Source organism: Podarcis erhardii (assembly GCF_964252035.2).
Source record: "Podarcis erhardii genome assembly, chromosome: 1".
Taxonomy (NCBI): domain Eukaryota; kingdom Metazoa; phylum Chordata; class Lepidosauria; order Squamata; family Lacertidae; genus Podarcis; species Podarcis erhardii.
Genome location: NC_138497.1, coordinates 82,696,362 through 82,709,611, shown reverse-complemented (window position 1 = coordinate 82,709,611; position 13,250 = coordinate 82,696,362). Strand labels below are relative to the sequence as shown.

Below are 13,250 nucleotides of genomic sequence, written 5' to 3'. Positions count from 1 at the left end.
GTTAAAACAAGCTATAGCTCAGGGCCCCACTCTCTTGGGGGCCCCAAAAAACATTTAAAGGAAAAAACCTGGATGTACATTTCTAAAATATAAGATAATAAATAAATAAAATAAAACCTACATACAGCAATAGTGTTTTGTGTTGTGTAGGCTCCTATGATGTAAGTAATGGGCCCCGCCTGCTAGCCTGCTTCCTAAAATATCACCGTTTTGCTCATTACTATATATAAGGTGCCTACATTCTACATGTGCAAATGGCTTTAGATACTTATTAGGTCCATACATTACCATATAGCATATATTCAAAACAAAAAACAGCGACAATTTGTTGTTGACAAAGGACAGCTGGACATATAAAGGGCCCCTTTACCTTCAATAGCTTAGGGCCTCATCAAACCTAAATCCGGCCCTGCTTTTGTGGTGCAGGATGTCTCCCAACCCTCATCCCCCAACCACCCCATTTTCAGTGGGACATCTGAGCAATAAAACTGCTGGCACATTTGCAAAGCTATGTGGGGCCTGGCAAGTTAAACAAGAGGCCCCTGGCCAGCTTCACAGCTCCTCAAGGCTGTCTCTGGTCCGGATTCAGAATCTCCCTGGCAGGAATGGAATGGAAAGACTCTGCAGGGTGGGGAAAGGAGGCTGCAGCCAGATGCGCGTCACAACAAAAGGAGCGAATTTCCCTGAAAGGGGAATGGGGAGGACAAGATAGGCTGGCCAAATTCTTCGTGTTGTGCCTTTCACTCCCTGCTGAAGGAACACGGGGCTGCCGGTGTAACGTGAGTACATCTGGAGAGCGTTATCTTAATTTGGGGAACAGTGCTTCCCTTTGATCCGCAGCTCTCCTCCACTGAAAGGCATGAAGGAGCTCCTGAACATGAGCTAAGAGCTTCTGCCTTCACTCCTGAATAAGCAGAAGGGCAGAAACAGGTACTGTAAAAAATATTTAGGTGTGTGTTGCAGCTCGGGCTTACTAAGGGAGAGGCAAGGGAGGGAGCATTTGCTGGGGAGGAACTGTGGGCATAAATGTGGGGCGAGAGGGGTGATTCACCCTTCTTACAATGCCTGCCAATTTCTTTCCTGAAATGCAGGTAGGGGGCATTTAGAGGCGAGAGGCAGTGAGCTGGGTTCAAGTGCCCCTTCCTGCCAGCTCTTCCCAGCAATTGCACGGGACACAAGATGCATTGTTAGTTTTGCATTGTTAGTGGCAGAGAGAGCTGGCCGAACTCCGATAAGAATCTTTACAGTCAGGATTTAAAGCTATACAGTGACTGATTGAACCACTGAGGTTTCCTTCTCCCCCATGGGAACTCCTCATAAAGATAACGACTAAAGCTGTGATTTGTGGCTGCCTCGGGCATGGAGGCCTGTGTGGCGAAAAGTTTCAACAGATCAGAAGAAGAGAAAGCCAACATGGGCGCAGAATAATGTGGATGCCTCCCCAATGGGTCCCTGCGATAGAGGAACTGATTTTTAAAATGACGCCTGTGCCTTTACCAACATCTGCTGAAATCGCTAGGAGCTTTTCACAACATGGGGCATAGGCACATAGGAGCCAGCTCCAGGGGGCCCTGGGTGCTTGGGCACCCACAATGCTGAGGGCGAGATGGTGCCCTTGCATGGGTAGGAACCCCTCCTAATCACTTTAGGTGAAGCTGCCATGAAAGGCACAAGAGCACAGTCACAGTTAAATGTTGGCAACCCTCTGCTGAAATCAGGAACTCTGTTTAGGGAGTGTTTGAGGGTAGCTGCATATATCACAGCGTACCAAATATATACATATAATTTCCTCAGGATTACCAACTACACACCCGGAAAGAGAGAGAAGTACAGTATTACAAAATAACCTCAACCACCTCTTAAAACACACCCTTTTTTTTGCAGGTGAATCTTGAATATAGCCAAGAATTTGCCTTTGATTCCTTGCTGTGAATCTCCCCTAACCCAAAATGCATTTTACTGCTACACTCGCTCTCCCACTGTTCTGAAACTTAAACTAATTATGCAGCATTACTGTTGTGAAATGCAATCCTGACTAAAGAGGAGACAATACCTCATATGGTATGGTATGAAAACTGAAACTCCCACTGTAGGGAGGGCTGAAAAACAAGGAAGTTCTATGTTAGTAGTTTGGGCTACTCTGTTTTAGACAAAAAATAAATTACTAGTAATTGATGGCCATTCCTGGCATTAATTAAACAGTTTTTGGGATGGGTGTTTATTTCCTTCTGTCCCTTATCTGCCCTTGTCCAATTATTTTCCTGTGTGTGCTGCCTTAGGCACAAAAAGCAGTATAGGAATTGCTCACAAATAATGCACCATTGACTCATGAGTCAACCCACCGCTAGGAGCACAATTTCATGGGTTCAGTTTTAGTATATATCACATCATGTATGAATATGTGGCTGTGCATGTTGGTAACTTGTCCCCAAATGTGAGAGTTCCCCACCACCGCCTTTCATTTGTTTATTTCTTTGGTTTATTAGTTTGCTTGAAGATACCTAAACAATGGCAACGCATCCAGGGAGAATGGCTAGTGGAACGGTGGTGTACATTCCTGCAATTGCTGCGAACGTAATCCAGGCAGGTGAGCAGATCCCTGGTGCTGTTATCCAACCAGCAGGGGCAGTACAATACATGCCATATGTTGGCCAGCAGGTTGGAAGCCCCAGCAACCAACCTCAACACTTGAAGACATGGCAAAAACTCCTCAAAATGGAGACCAAGACTCTGGGGGTAAGTGTGTCAGATCTGCTCACATTTACGTGCATCGTAAGCAGTCTGTTTTTCTAGAAAAAGAGGTGCCGGAACTCACCACGAACACCTCCCTTTTTCTCTTGCCTTGGAAGTTGAACGGAATCCGTTCCGGAAATCTGTTCGACTTCCAAAATGTTTGGAAACCAAAGCGTGGCTTCTGATTGGCTGCAGATGTCCTGCAGCCAATCAGAAGCCGCGCCAGACGTTTGGCTTCCAAAAATTGTTCGAAAACTGGAACACTCACATCCAGGTTTCGATTGTCCCGGAGCCAATTTGTTCGGGAGCCAATGCGTTTGAGATCCAAGGTACGACAGTAATGGCAATGGCACTCACCTGAGAGGTGCCGGAACTGAGTTCTTGTGAGTTCCAGCTGAAAAAATGACAATAGTGCCTTTCCTTCAAGAGTGAGGTCAGTGCAGGAAGGACCAAACACCAGATATTATTACACTGATCAACAGGGATTAATTTAAAAGGATGATGGTTCCAAAAACATAAGGATAATCAGACATTTTTACATAGAAATTGGTTCAGAAAGGTGGTGCCAAAAGAGATAATCCAGATCAGCCTTCCCAGACAGCCCCAGACAGCATGGTCAGTGATCAGGGGTGATGTGAGTTCTAGCCCAAAATATACAGAGGGCAAGAATTTGAGGAAGACTCATACAGATTATTCTCAGATTTTCTATGAATTCAAGATGCTTGCCCCTATTGGCTGACTCAGTGACTGATCAAACGGGGTCATGGGGACATTGAAATGGACATTACAGGAATTCTTAACAAGCCAGCTAGTAGTCATGGGAGAAGATTTCTTCCTCACCCCCAAACAGAGGGGAAATAGTGTATCCCCAAAAGTGATTGAATTACTCCCATATTAATTCAAAATAGGAATTTTGAGACACTTATTTCTAAACGATTGCTAGAAAACCCTTCTGAAGGGGGGGATCCTTCAAAATATGGGTCCCTCTATCAGTTGAGGCAATGTCAAGTCATCCATAAAGTTTAGCACACACTTACATAGGTTTATGGCACTGATTACTATAGAAGTCTGTAACTGAGATAGTTGAAAATATATTCCTGGATATGGGGAGCAAAAACTGTAGACAAAATGTTTAAGGTTCATAGAAGTCAATGGGTGACTAAGGTGGCATTTTCAGGGAACTTTTCTGGGACCAGGATAAATTTTTAAAAGTTCTGGTTTTGCACTAATGGAAATTTCAGGTTTGCAAATGAGCATCACTCTGCGTATCAGTTTTAAAGATCTACCGGTAATCAGTTCATTTCAAACATAGCCAGTCTGTAGCAATGCCAGTCCTATGCATGCTTATACCGATTTCCTCCCTTCTCTTTCTGGCTTGTGATTGTGACCTCACAATGAGGCAGATACTAGTCCCAATATCAGTCTGTCTGGCTATAATCTAATGTCTTTCTCTGAATTTCTCTCACCCCACCTTTATGCAGCCTATATATCTATATGCACGTGGTGTTCTCTCTAGCCTCTTGAGAAGTTATCCTGTTTTAAAAAATTTATTTACCCAAAGGAATAGACAGACCAATCTTTCTGGGTATTTCCCAGATTGTGCTAATGAGTAATAATTCATGTTTTTTGAGGAACGAGCAGAATTATTTTACCTTGTTTGCACATTTTCTTCCAATAGACGGTCCAGATCTTAATTGGATTAATGCAAATCAGCTTTGGAGCACTCCTACTTTTTCTTATTGGTCACTCCTATATATCTTTTGCTGCTGTTGGAGGTTATCCATTTTGGGGTGGAGCATTTGTAAGTAATATTTCATTTACCTTTAAGAGCCATTGTTTTTCTGTGTTTCTGGTTATGAATCCGGAGTTTTAAAAGGGTATCTATTTTCTAACTCTTATCAAGCTGTTGACCTTTTGTATGTAGAGAATGAGTGATTGGTGTGACTAATCTACACAATAAAATAAAGAGAGAAGAGGTACTATTATCTCATTATAACTCAGTTTATTTCTCTCAATAGAGAGTATGTTTTGGATTTTTTGAAGTAAGCTGCAGTTAAACACATATTTTTTACCCTTGTTTTGTACAGTTCATTGTTTCAGGAAGCATGTCGATGTCAGCAGAGAAACATCAAACACGCTGTCTGGTGAGAGAGAAAGATCTATAACAGTCAATCTTAATGGCTGGGAAGCACTATTGATCATGCTACTGATAGTAAAGGAGAAATATTAATTTATTTAGCAGTAATGATAAATGCAGCTTCATTTATGTGTGACCCTAAAATTCTGCATCCCCCCCAAACCAATGCCAAAGTTTTGTGCTAGCTTTGTGCTGTTTTCTGCTGTGAACCCCACATTTTGTGCTGCCGCCCAAACCGAGCAACTGACAAAGCAAATTGGGCTCACAAGTTAATGCCAAAAAGTACAACCTTGTTGAATTGACTCCAAACAGGTGCCAATGTTTTGTGCTATTTTTGTGCCATTTTGTGCTGCAAGCCCACGTTTTGTGCCACCCCCTAAACTGAGTAATAGACACTCAAACCAGGGTCACAAGTAAAGAGCTAAAATACCCAACCTCGTCTTGTTTGACTCCAAAGCCCAAACCAGTGCCCAAGTGTTGTGCTGGCTTTGTGCCACAAACCCAAATGGCCTGGCCAAATTTGCTTCACTTTTTTGTCTTGCATGTTGATTACTGCATTTGGGCTTGACCCTCACCTTCTCCTCAAGCTAGCAAGCCCCACCTGGGCTGTGGGTCCTGGCCTGCCTTAGCCTCCTAGGGCATACCTCCCACTGCCCCCTATGCCTCAGAGCCCACCTTGTTCTGGCCTGAAACCTGTGGCTGTGAGTCTCGCCTGACCTGTCCCCTGTCTGGCAGGCAGACCATGTCCATCTGGCCTAGGAGGGCACCTGAGACCCAGACTGACTGATGAAATACAACTGAGGCAGCTGAACGGACCTTGGGGTTGGAGTATGCTTCCATGGCTTCAACTATCTGAAACGTTTAAACTGTTTTTAATTGTTTTGATAGTTTTAAGTTAGTGTTTAATGGGGGTGGGTGTCGTTTTACTTGGGGTAGGGTGGGGTTGTCTTAAATTGCTTTTAAATTGTGGTATGCTTTTATGTTAATTTGTGTTTTTAGTTCACTGCCACCACAGTGCCCTCAGCCACTTCAGTTTTTCTCTGGGTTTAAATGACCCTTGAGGAAAACTCCAATACAGCTTGAAATTCAGGCTACTTGCAGAACAGGTGCTTTCCTTCTCATGGACTGAGCGTGACTCTATTTGTTTGTTTGTTTGTTTTTAAATAATTTTTATTAACTTTCCAACACAAATTTAAAACAAAATAACATACACACATAGACAAACAAAAACATATAAACAAGTATAATTTCAAATCCTCTTTTTCATGAACCTTCTTTCTCGGACTTCCCCTTACCTCCCCCTCTCTGCATCCTTATTTTAAAATTTTTCAGCAACCCTTCGCTCCAATTAAATAATAACTTACTTTCTTTTTCAATTTCATCCTAATTCATCAATCAGTTACAGCTATAATTCTGTTTTTTTCCTTTCCCTTGACATTTTAACATTCATCAATTTTACAACAGTTCTTAAGATAAACTTTAAATTTCTTCCAATCTTCCTCTACCGTCTCTTTCTCTTGGTCGCGGATTCTGCCAGTCATTTCTGCCAATCCCATAAAGTCAATCACTTTCGTCTGCCATTCTTCCAGTGTAGGTAGTTCTTGTGTCTTCCAATACTTTGCTAAAAGAATCCTTGCTGCTGTAGTGGCGTACATAAAAAAAGTCCTATCCTTCCTTGACACCAGTTGGCCGACCATGCCCAAAAGAAATGCCTCTGGTTTCTTATGAAAAGTACATTTAAGTACCTTCTTAATTTCATTGTAAATCATTTCCCAAAAGGCCTTAATCTTTGGGCAAGTCCACCAAAGGTGAAAGAAGGTACCTTCAGTCTCATTGCATTTCCAACATTTGTTATTGGGCACATGATAAATCTTCGCAAGCTTGACTGGGGTCATGTACCACCTGTAAATCATTTTCATAATATTTTCTCTTAAGGCATTACATGCCGTAAATTTTATACCGGTGGTCCATAACTGTTCCCAGTCAGCAAACATAATATCATGACCAATGTCTTGTGCCCACTTAATCATAGCTGATTTGACTGTCTCATCTATTGTATTCCACTTCAGCAACAGATTATACATTCTTGATAAATTCTTAGTATTGGGTTCTAACAATTCTGTTTCTAGTTTCGATTTCTCCACCTGGAAGCCAATTTTCCTGTCTTGTTTAAAGGTCTCCATTATTTGATAATAATGGAGCCAGTCTCGTACCTTGGACTTTATTTTCTCAAAATTCTGTAATTTGATTTTGCCACTTTCTTGCTCTAAGATTTCACAATATTTTGGCCATTTAGATTCCATATTAAGCTTCTTCACCTCCTTAGCCTCCATTGGTGATAACCACCTAGGAGTTTTATTTTCCAACAAGTCCTTGTATCGGATCCAAACATTGTATAATGCTTTCCTGACAATATGGTTTTTAAATCCTTTGTGAACTTTAACCTTGTCATACCATATATATGCATGCCAACCAAATCTATTGTCAAATCCTTCCAAATCCAGAATGTCTGTATTCTCAAGAAGTAGCCAGTCTTTCAACCAGCAGAAAGCTGCCAATTCATAGTACAGTCTTAAGTCCGGCAGGGCAAACCCCCCTCTATCTTTTGTGTCAGTTAATATCTTAAATTTTATTCTGGGCTTTTTGTCCTGCCAGACAAATTTAGATATATCTTTCTACCACTTCTTGAAACAGTCCAGTTTGTCCACAATTTGTAATGTCTGAAACAAAAATAACATTCTAGGCAATACATTCATCTTGATCACAGCGATTCGACCTAACAAGGAGAGCTTCAGATTTGACCATATTTCTAGATCTTTCTTTACCTCTGTCCAACATTTGTCTGAGCGTGACTCTATTTGTTGGATAAATTGATTTACGTTGCTTTGCATTGCCCTAGGCAACATAAAGCAACTAAGTCAGTCAGTAAGTAATAAATGATTTGTCTTTTAGGAGACCTGCATTCTGTCTGTAATTTTTAGTAAACTGGCTCTTTGTCTGTTTTAGGCGAAATGCAGTGTGGGAATGCACATCACAAGCTCTGTAATGTCAGCAGCTGGCACCATTCTATATATAAGCGATCTGGCTTTCAGTCGAGGCAATCCTTATTCGCAGGTAAGTGAATGCAGCATTCCGTGCAAAACTTCTTTTCTGGTTAGCATCCAAGAAGGGCTCAAATCAAAGTGGTTGTTTTGACCTTATGCAGCTCAGGTCCCCGGTTCCTCAAGGACCACACCTCCCCATACGACCCAGACCCTGCAATCATCATCTGAGGTCCTGCTCAGTGCATGGGAGGTTTGGAGGGTAGCAACACATTAGCAGGCCTTTTCAGTGGTGGCTCCCCACTTGTGGGAGGCTCATCTGGCACCCTCTTTTTCCAGTTTTAGGAGCAAGACAAAACTTGAACCCTCAAGACATTCAAACAAACATGCAGAGGAAAAGCATCCCTCAGAAATACACAAGCATCCCTCAGAACTACACAGCCAATCAGGGCATATACTACCTCAGCAAATATCATGCCACTCTTCCTGGTTGCTAAGCAACATCTCTACCACCCCCTCTTAGCTGGTTGAGTTTAACAGTAACAGAATTAGTCCTTGAGTTGCACATGGAATGATTTCTGCCGTTGTCCTTCCAACAAGTTCTAAGTGAAAATAGCAAGTAAAGTTCAAGCTGCACTTTTGAGTCTTCTATCCATGCACCCCCCCTTTTTTTTTTTTCTTTTTTTTTTTGCATTTTAGGCTGCAGCTTTAGAAACTAGGCATTCTGGCAAGCTGGACAGAACCATCTTGCTCCCAGAGTGGCTTATAGGCAACACCTCCTCTGCCCTCAGGCTTAGAATATCAAAAGACATAATACAAATTTTAAAAGGCTAGGGAGGGGAGAGGGATACACCAACTGAGGCGCCAAATCCTTAATGTTAACAGGGTTATTATAATAATCACCTAGAATGGAGATATGCTGCCTGCTGTTTCAGAAAACCTTTTGCTACCAGGTACCTATTTTCTCATGGTTGCACATCTAAGGAATCCAACAACAGGTCTACTGGCAGTTTTGTTGTGCAAGAGCTTGTGCTAGTTAGCACAGTGTTAGATGCAGCCAGGGCTTCTTTCTGCAGGAACTCACTGGAACGGAGTTCTGGCACCTCTCTGGAGGATGCAATTGGCATTCTAAGAGAACAAGGGAGAAGTTCATGGTGAGTTCCAGCACCTCTATTTCTAGAGAAATAGCACTGTGTGCAGCATTATAATTCCCCACCCCAATACAGTAGGTTTTTCCATCTATGTCAGGCGTAACTCATGACCAGGTAATTGTCATTGGTGCCCAAGCCCTTCCCAAGGCGAATTTTTCACTTACATCTTCAACTCAGTAGCATCCAGAAGATGGTTACTTGCACACTTCCTAATGTTGTGGCTGAATTAGTTAGAAGGGCTGAGAGAGCGAGATTAAAGGTACTTCTTTTATTTTGCAGAACATAGGCTTTGGTCTCTCTTTCCTGCTGCTCTTGTTCAGCTTGCTGGAGTTCTGCATCACCGTTCTGATGTCACACATTGGGTGCCAGGAGAACTTCTATAATCCTGAGATGGTAAGCACTTGATAACTTGCTTGGAGTTTAAGCAAATCTTATTGAGGATCCCAAAGAAAAGTTGACTTTTCATTTCCCATGTTTATATATTCTAGCCTTTAAGGAGTGGCATGGGTCTCTCTCTCTCTCTCACACACACACACACCTACACCCCTGGAGCCTTCATTACAAATCTTTAGGCGCCAGGTGAAAACATTTCTCTATGACCAGGTGTCTGGCTGATTAATATTCTATGGCCTTTTAAATGTGTTTGTGGGTTATTGGTTTGTTTTTGTGCTGTGGTTTTGTGCAGTCAGGTGGATTTAAGGGAAAACACAACAAACACCAGCATTTCTCAAGAAACTACACAGGGTAGATATGGATTGTGGTTAATGCCATGTGACCATGGCTTCAAACACCAGCAGTGTGAGCACTCTGGAGCCAGAGTAAATGGTAATGCATACACAGCTGATAGGTCTCCCCAGGCCTAGTGCAATACTGTAACCATTACACCTAAATTACTTTGTACAGAACTGTGATAGAGCAAACTCACGGACAAACTCACACAAAACAGAAACCAGAATGTATTGAGGTAATCCATCATGACGACAAAAGTAATAGCAACAACAAGAAAAGTGTTTCTTATACTGAATTTCTGAATTTCAATGTTGCAGGCAATGGTTTTTGTGCCAAACTCTGTCAGCAGTGATGCCTTGATTCCCACAGAAAACAATCTTGCTCCTCCACGCTATGATCCTATGGATTTTTCTCCATAGACAGAATAAAGAACCCAAGTGTGAAGTTCTGGGAAGCGCAACTGCAGCAAAGCAACAGCAGCAAAGCAACAATAGTCAATATGATCAATTGCTTTTTCTTTCTGGTGCATATATTCATCTAGTCTGGATATGTGCTAGGACTGCAACTGTTAGTAGATTAATCCATTTGATTAATTGATTACCACAGGGGCGAAGCAGGTGCCTCTAGTTTCAGATTCTCCTAAACCCTCCTCACCACCTTTCCATTTCCCAAATTTATTGAGGGCAAGGAGTGGCACCACAGAGGTCAACCACCACTAGGTCCTATGATCCTTGGATGAAGGGTGGTATAAAAATTTAATTGATTGATCGATTGATTGGTTAATAATCAGGCTCAGTGTCAGCACCCAGCATGGTTGGGCAAATGGCAGGATTGACACCAGTTCCTGACATCCTTTTGTTTGTTTCCAGAAATATTTTTTATTATGCAGCAGTCTGATAAACTAGCAGCTGTCAGATTTCAGATAAGGAGACAACTGTCCCTTCCCTGTAAACTAGGGCAGCCATACGTCCGGATCTTACCAGGTTTCAAAGGCGGAATTGATGTCCCGGGGGAATTTCCGAAAGGATGCGCTTTGTCCTGGATCTTAGGCAAGTCAATCCAAAAATTGGGTGTCCTGGTTTGTACTTGAGAAGTTCCCCTTATCAGTGTCAAAGAGTGAAGCATCTTAAGTCGAGGCAGCAAGCAACAGCAGCATCTCTACAACTGCCTGAACGCCCCTCCCCCCCCCATGCTGGAAGGGAGAAAGCCTTTAAGAAGCTCCTGTTTAAATACCCCATTTCTGAAGCATGGAGAACTGCTGCCGGTCAATGTGGACATCACCAAGCTGGATGAACCCAATGATTTGACTCTGTATAGTGGCCTAACTTCCTGTGTTCTCCGGTTTCAGCCTAAAACCACCAGTTCAGCCATAGCTGTCAAGTGTCCCTTATTTGAAGGGACAGTCCCTTATTCCAGCGCCATGTCCCGCTGCTGTACCTTATTGATTGACGTCCCTTAAATGATGTCCCTTAAATTTCAAAGAAAGCAGCTCCTCTCCCTCCCTCCCTGCCGGCCAGGGAGGAGGGAAGCTCCAACTGTGTTGCTTGGTTGTGTTGCTCACCCAATAAGAAGTCTAAAACGACTGGGGGGTGGAGCTTGCATGCCTTGTGTGTGGCTAGTTAATGCAAGCGGAGGGGTTTTTTGAATGCTGGACGCCATTTTCTGGCACGTGCTGCTGCAAACTTTGCAGTGCAAAGCCAGGCTGGGGAGCCATCTTAACTTGAGGCTGCATAGGCCTTGTGGTGCATGTGATTCAGATTGTATTCAGTTGAACCTCTGGTTACAAGGTTGGTTGGACAGTGTTCTCGAAGCTACCAGCATGAGTTTGACCATACTGCAGGAGGACAGGAAGACTGGAGTGCCTGGAACAGGTGAGGCTGCAGGTCCCTTATTTTGGCTGCTGGTCCCTTATTTTCAAGGCTGCTGGTCCCTTATTTTCAAATCTGTAAGTTGACAGCTATGAGTTCAGCCCAGCAGAAAGCACAAAAGTTTATATTAAAAGCAACTGCTTTGCAAGTAGAAGAGCAACCATCAAATCAGATAGGGCTTCAAGCAAGCATTTTGCCTTATTGGCAATTGGTACCTAGTGCCCATGTGTTGAGAGCAAGCTTGGGAGGGGTGGGAGGAATCAGGCATGGGTGGTGTCATGCTCTGCAACTCTGTATAAATGCTTTCTACTTTTGAGTGTTGCTTTTGTTTAGTCTTTTTGGAAAGAAACCCAAACTGAGCCACTATTCCTATAGCAATAAAGACCTGAACCTCTCCACCCATTGTGTGTCCTTATTGGATTTGGGAACCGGTGAAAATAGATTTTATCTGATGACAATACCGTGCCGGTCTCTTTGTAAGCTGTAACCAATAAGCTTGTTGCTTGACTGTTGGCTAAATCATTACAAATCTGTGGATACATCCATCAGTACTTGGCTTTTGAAAGTACGTAAGTGGCAATTAACCAAAGAGCCTTCAAGTGCTTAATACACTTGCTAATATCTTGAGTCTATCAGTGGCAGAATATGAGTAGGCATTCATGTCTCAGATGAGGAACTCCATATTCCTACATTCATCCAGTGTGAGTTTCAGTGCCTCCACTACAGGTTGAGTAAAAAGATTTTGTAAAATGGCAGTTGAGGAAGGGACATTGCTATGCTGACAACACTTCCTGTTTCTTCCTGTACCGAGGATTTACACACATCCCCCGAGGAATTGCACACAATAGGACCCTCCTTTTTCCTGTGGCACTAAATTTATTTTCACTGTTTTTAGTACTGATTTTTTAAACTGTTGGAACCCACCCTGGACCTGCTGCTGAAGAGCAGGTGAGAAGTTTAATAAGAACATAAACAAAACAAGGAGAATAGCTTTTAAAAAGCATTTTTGAAGGCATGCCGTGTGTAATATTAAATCTGAATGATCTTTGACTTTATTTATTGTGACTCTTATCTGTACATACAACTATAATTGAGAGCTGCAGTGATTTCAACAGGTTTATGTACTTAATGCATTTCAGAAAGGTAACCAAAGGTTGCTGTATTACTTATTCTTGCAATTTAAAATAAATTTAGCAGTTTCAAGTCTTGTGCTTTTAGTATTTTTTAAACGACATCTGTTTTTGAAAATTGAAGTCAGTAAAAATAAAAATGGGGGGAGGTGTAAGCAGTTAGCCTTGCCTAGGGTGCAAAATAGCCTGGCAGTGGCACTGTTTTTTGTTTGTTTGCTTTTTAAAATCTTTTTGCAACTCACTTTAAAAAAGGGGTAACTATGCTCCCCCCCCAAAAAAATCTGAGGCATAAGTTTTCATTTGTTTACTTAGGTTGTCTTTTGCAGACATCTCAGCTACTGCAACAGAACCAGTAAGAATGCCTAATGGTAAAGAGGGGGACAGATTGAAATTGCAAAGTTTTGAGAAACTAAAAGGGAAATTGAGAGATTGGCTTCATTACTATCAGATAATGGAAGTCT

At 42.3% G+C, this 13,250-nt stretch overlaps 1 protein-coding gene across 3 annotated transcripts; it reads left to right on the top strand.

Annotated features, from left to right (window-relative positions):
• The first annotated feature begins 537 nt into the window (after positions 1-537).
• Positions 538-12,862, top strand: LOC309328029 (membrane-spanning 4-domains subfamily A member 15-like). Of its 3 annotated transcripts, none has more exons than XM_081837859.1 (8): positions 538-779; positions 2,487-2,736; positions 4,412-4,534; positions 4,821-4,877; positions 7,877-7,984; positions 9,342-9,455; positions 10,109-11,166; positions 11,769-12,862. In XM_081837859.1, exons 2-7 carry the CDS (start codon positions 2,509-2,511, stop codon positions 10,208-10,210), a joined length of 732 nt encoding a protein of 243 aa, XP_081693985.1. In that variant the 5' UTR covers positions 538-779; positions 2,487-2,508; the 3' UTR covers positions 10,211-11,166; positions 11,769-12,862. The 3 variants fall into 3 exon arrangements, with proteins under 3 accessions (XP_081693985.1, XP_081693987.1, XP_081693986.1); XM_081837860.1 differs by lacking the exon at positions 538-779 and adding an exon at positions 786-930; XM_081837861.1 differs by lacking the exon at positions 7,877-7,984.
• Positions 12,863-13,250: the final 388 nt, after the last annotated feature.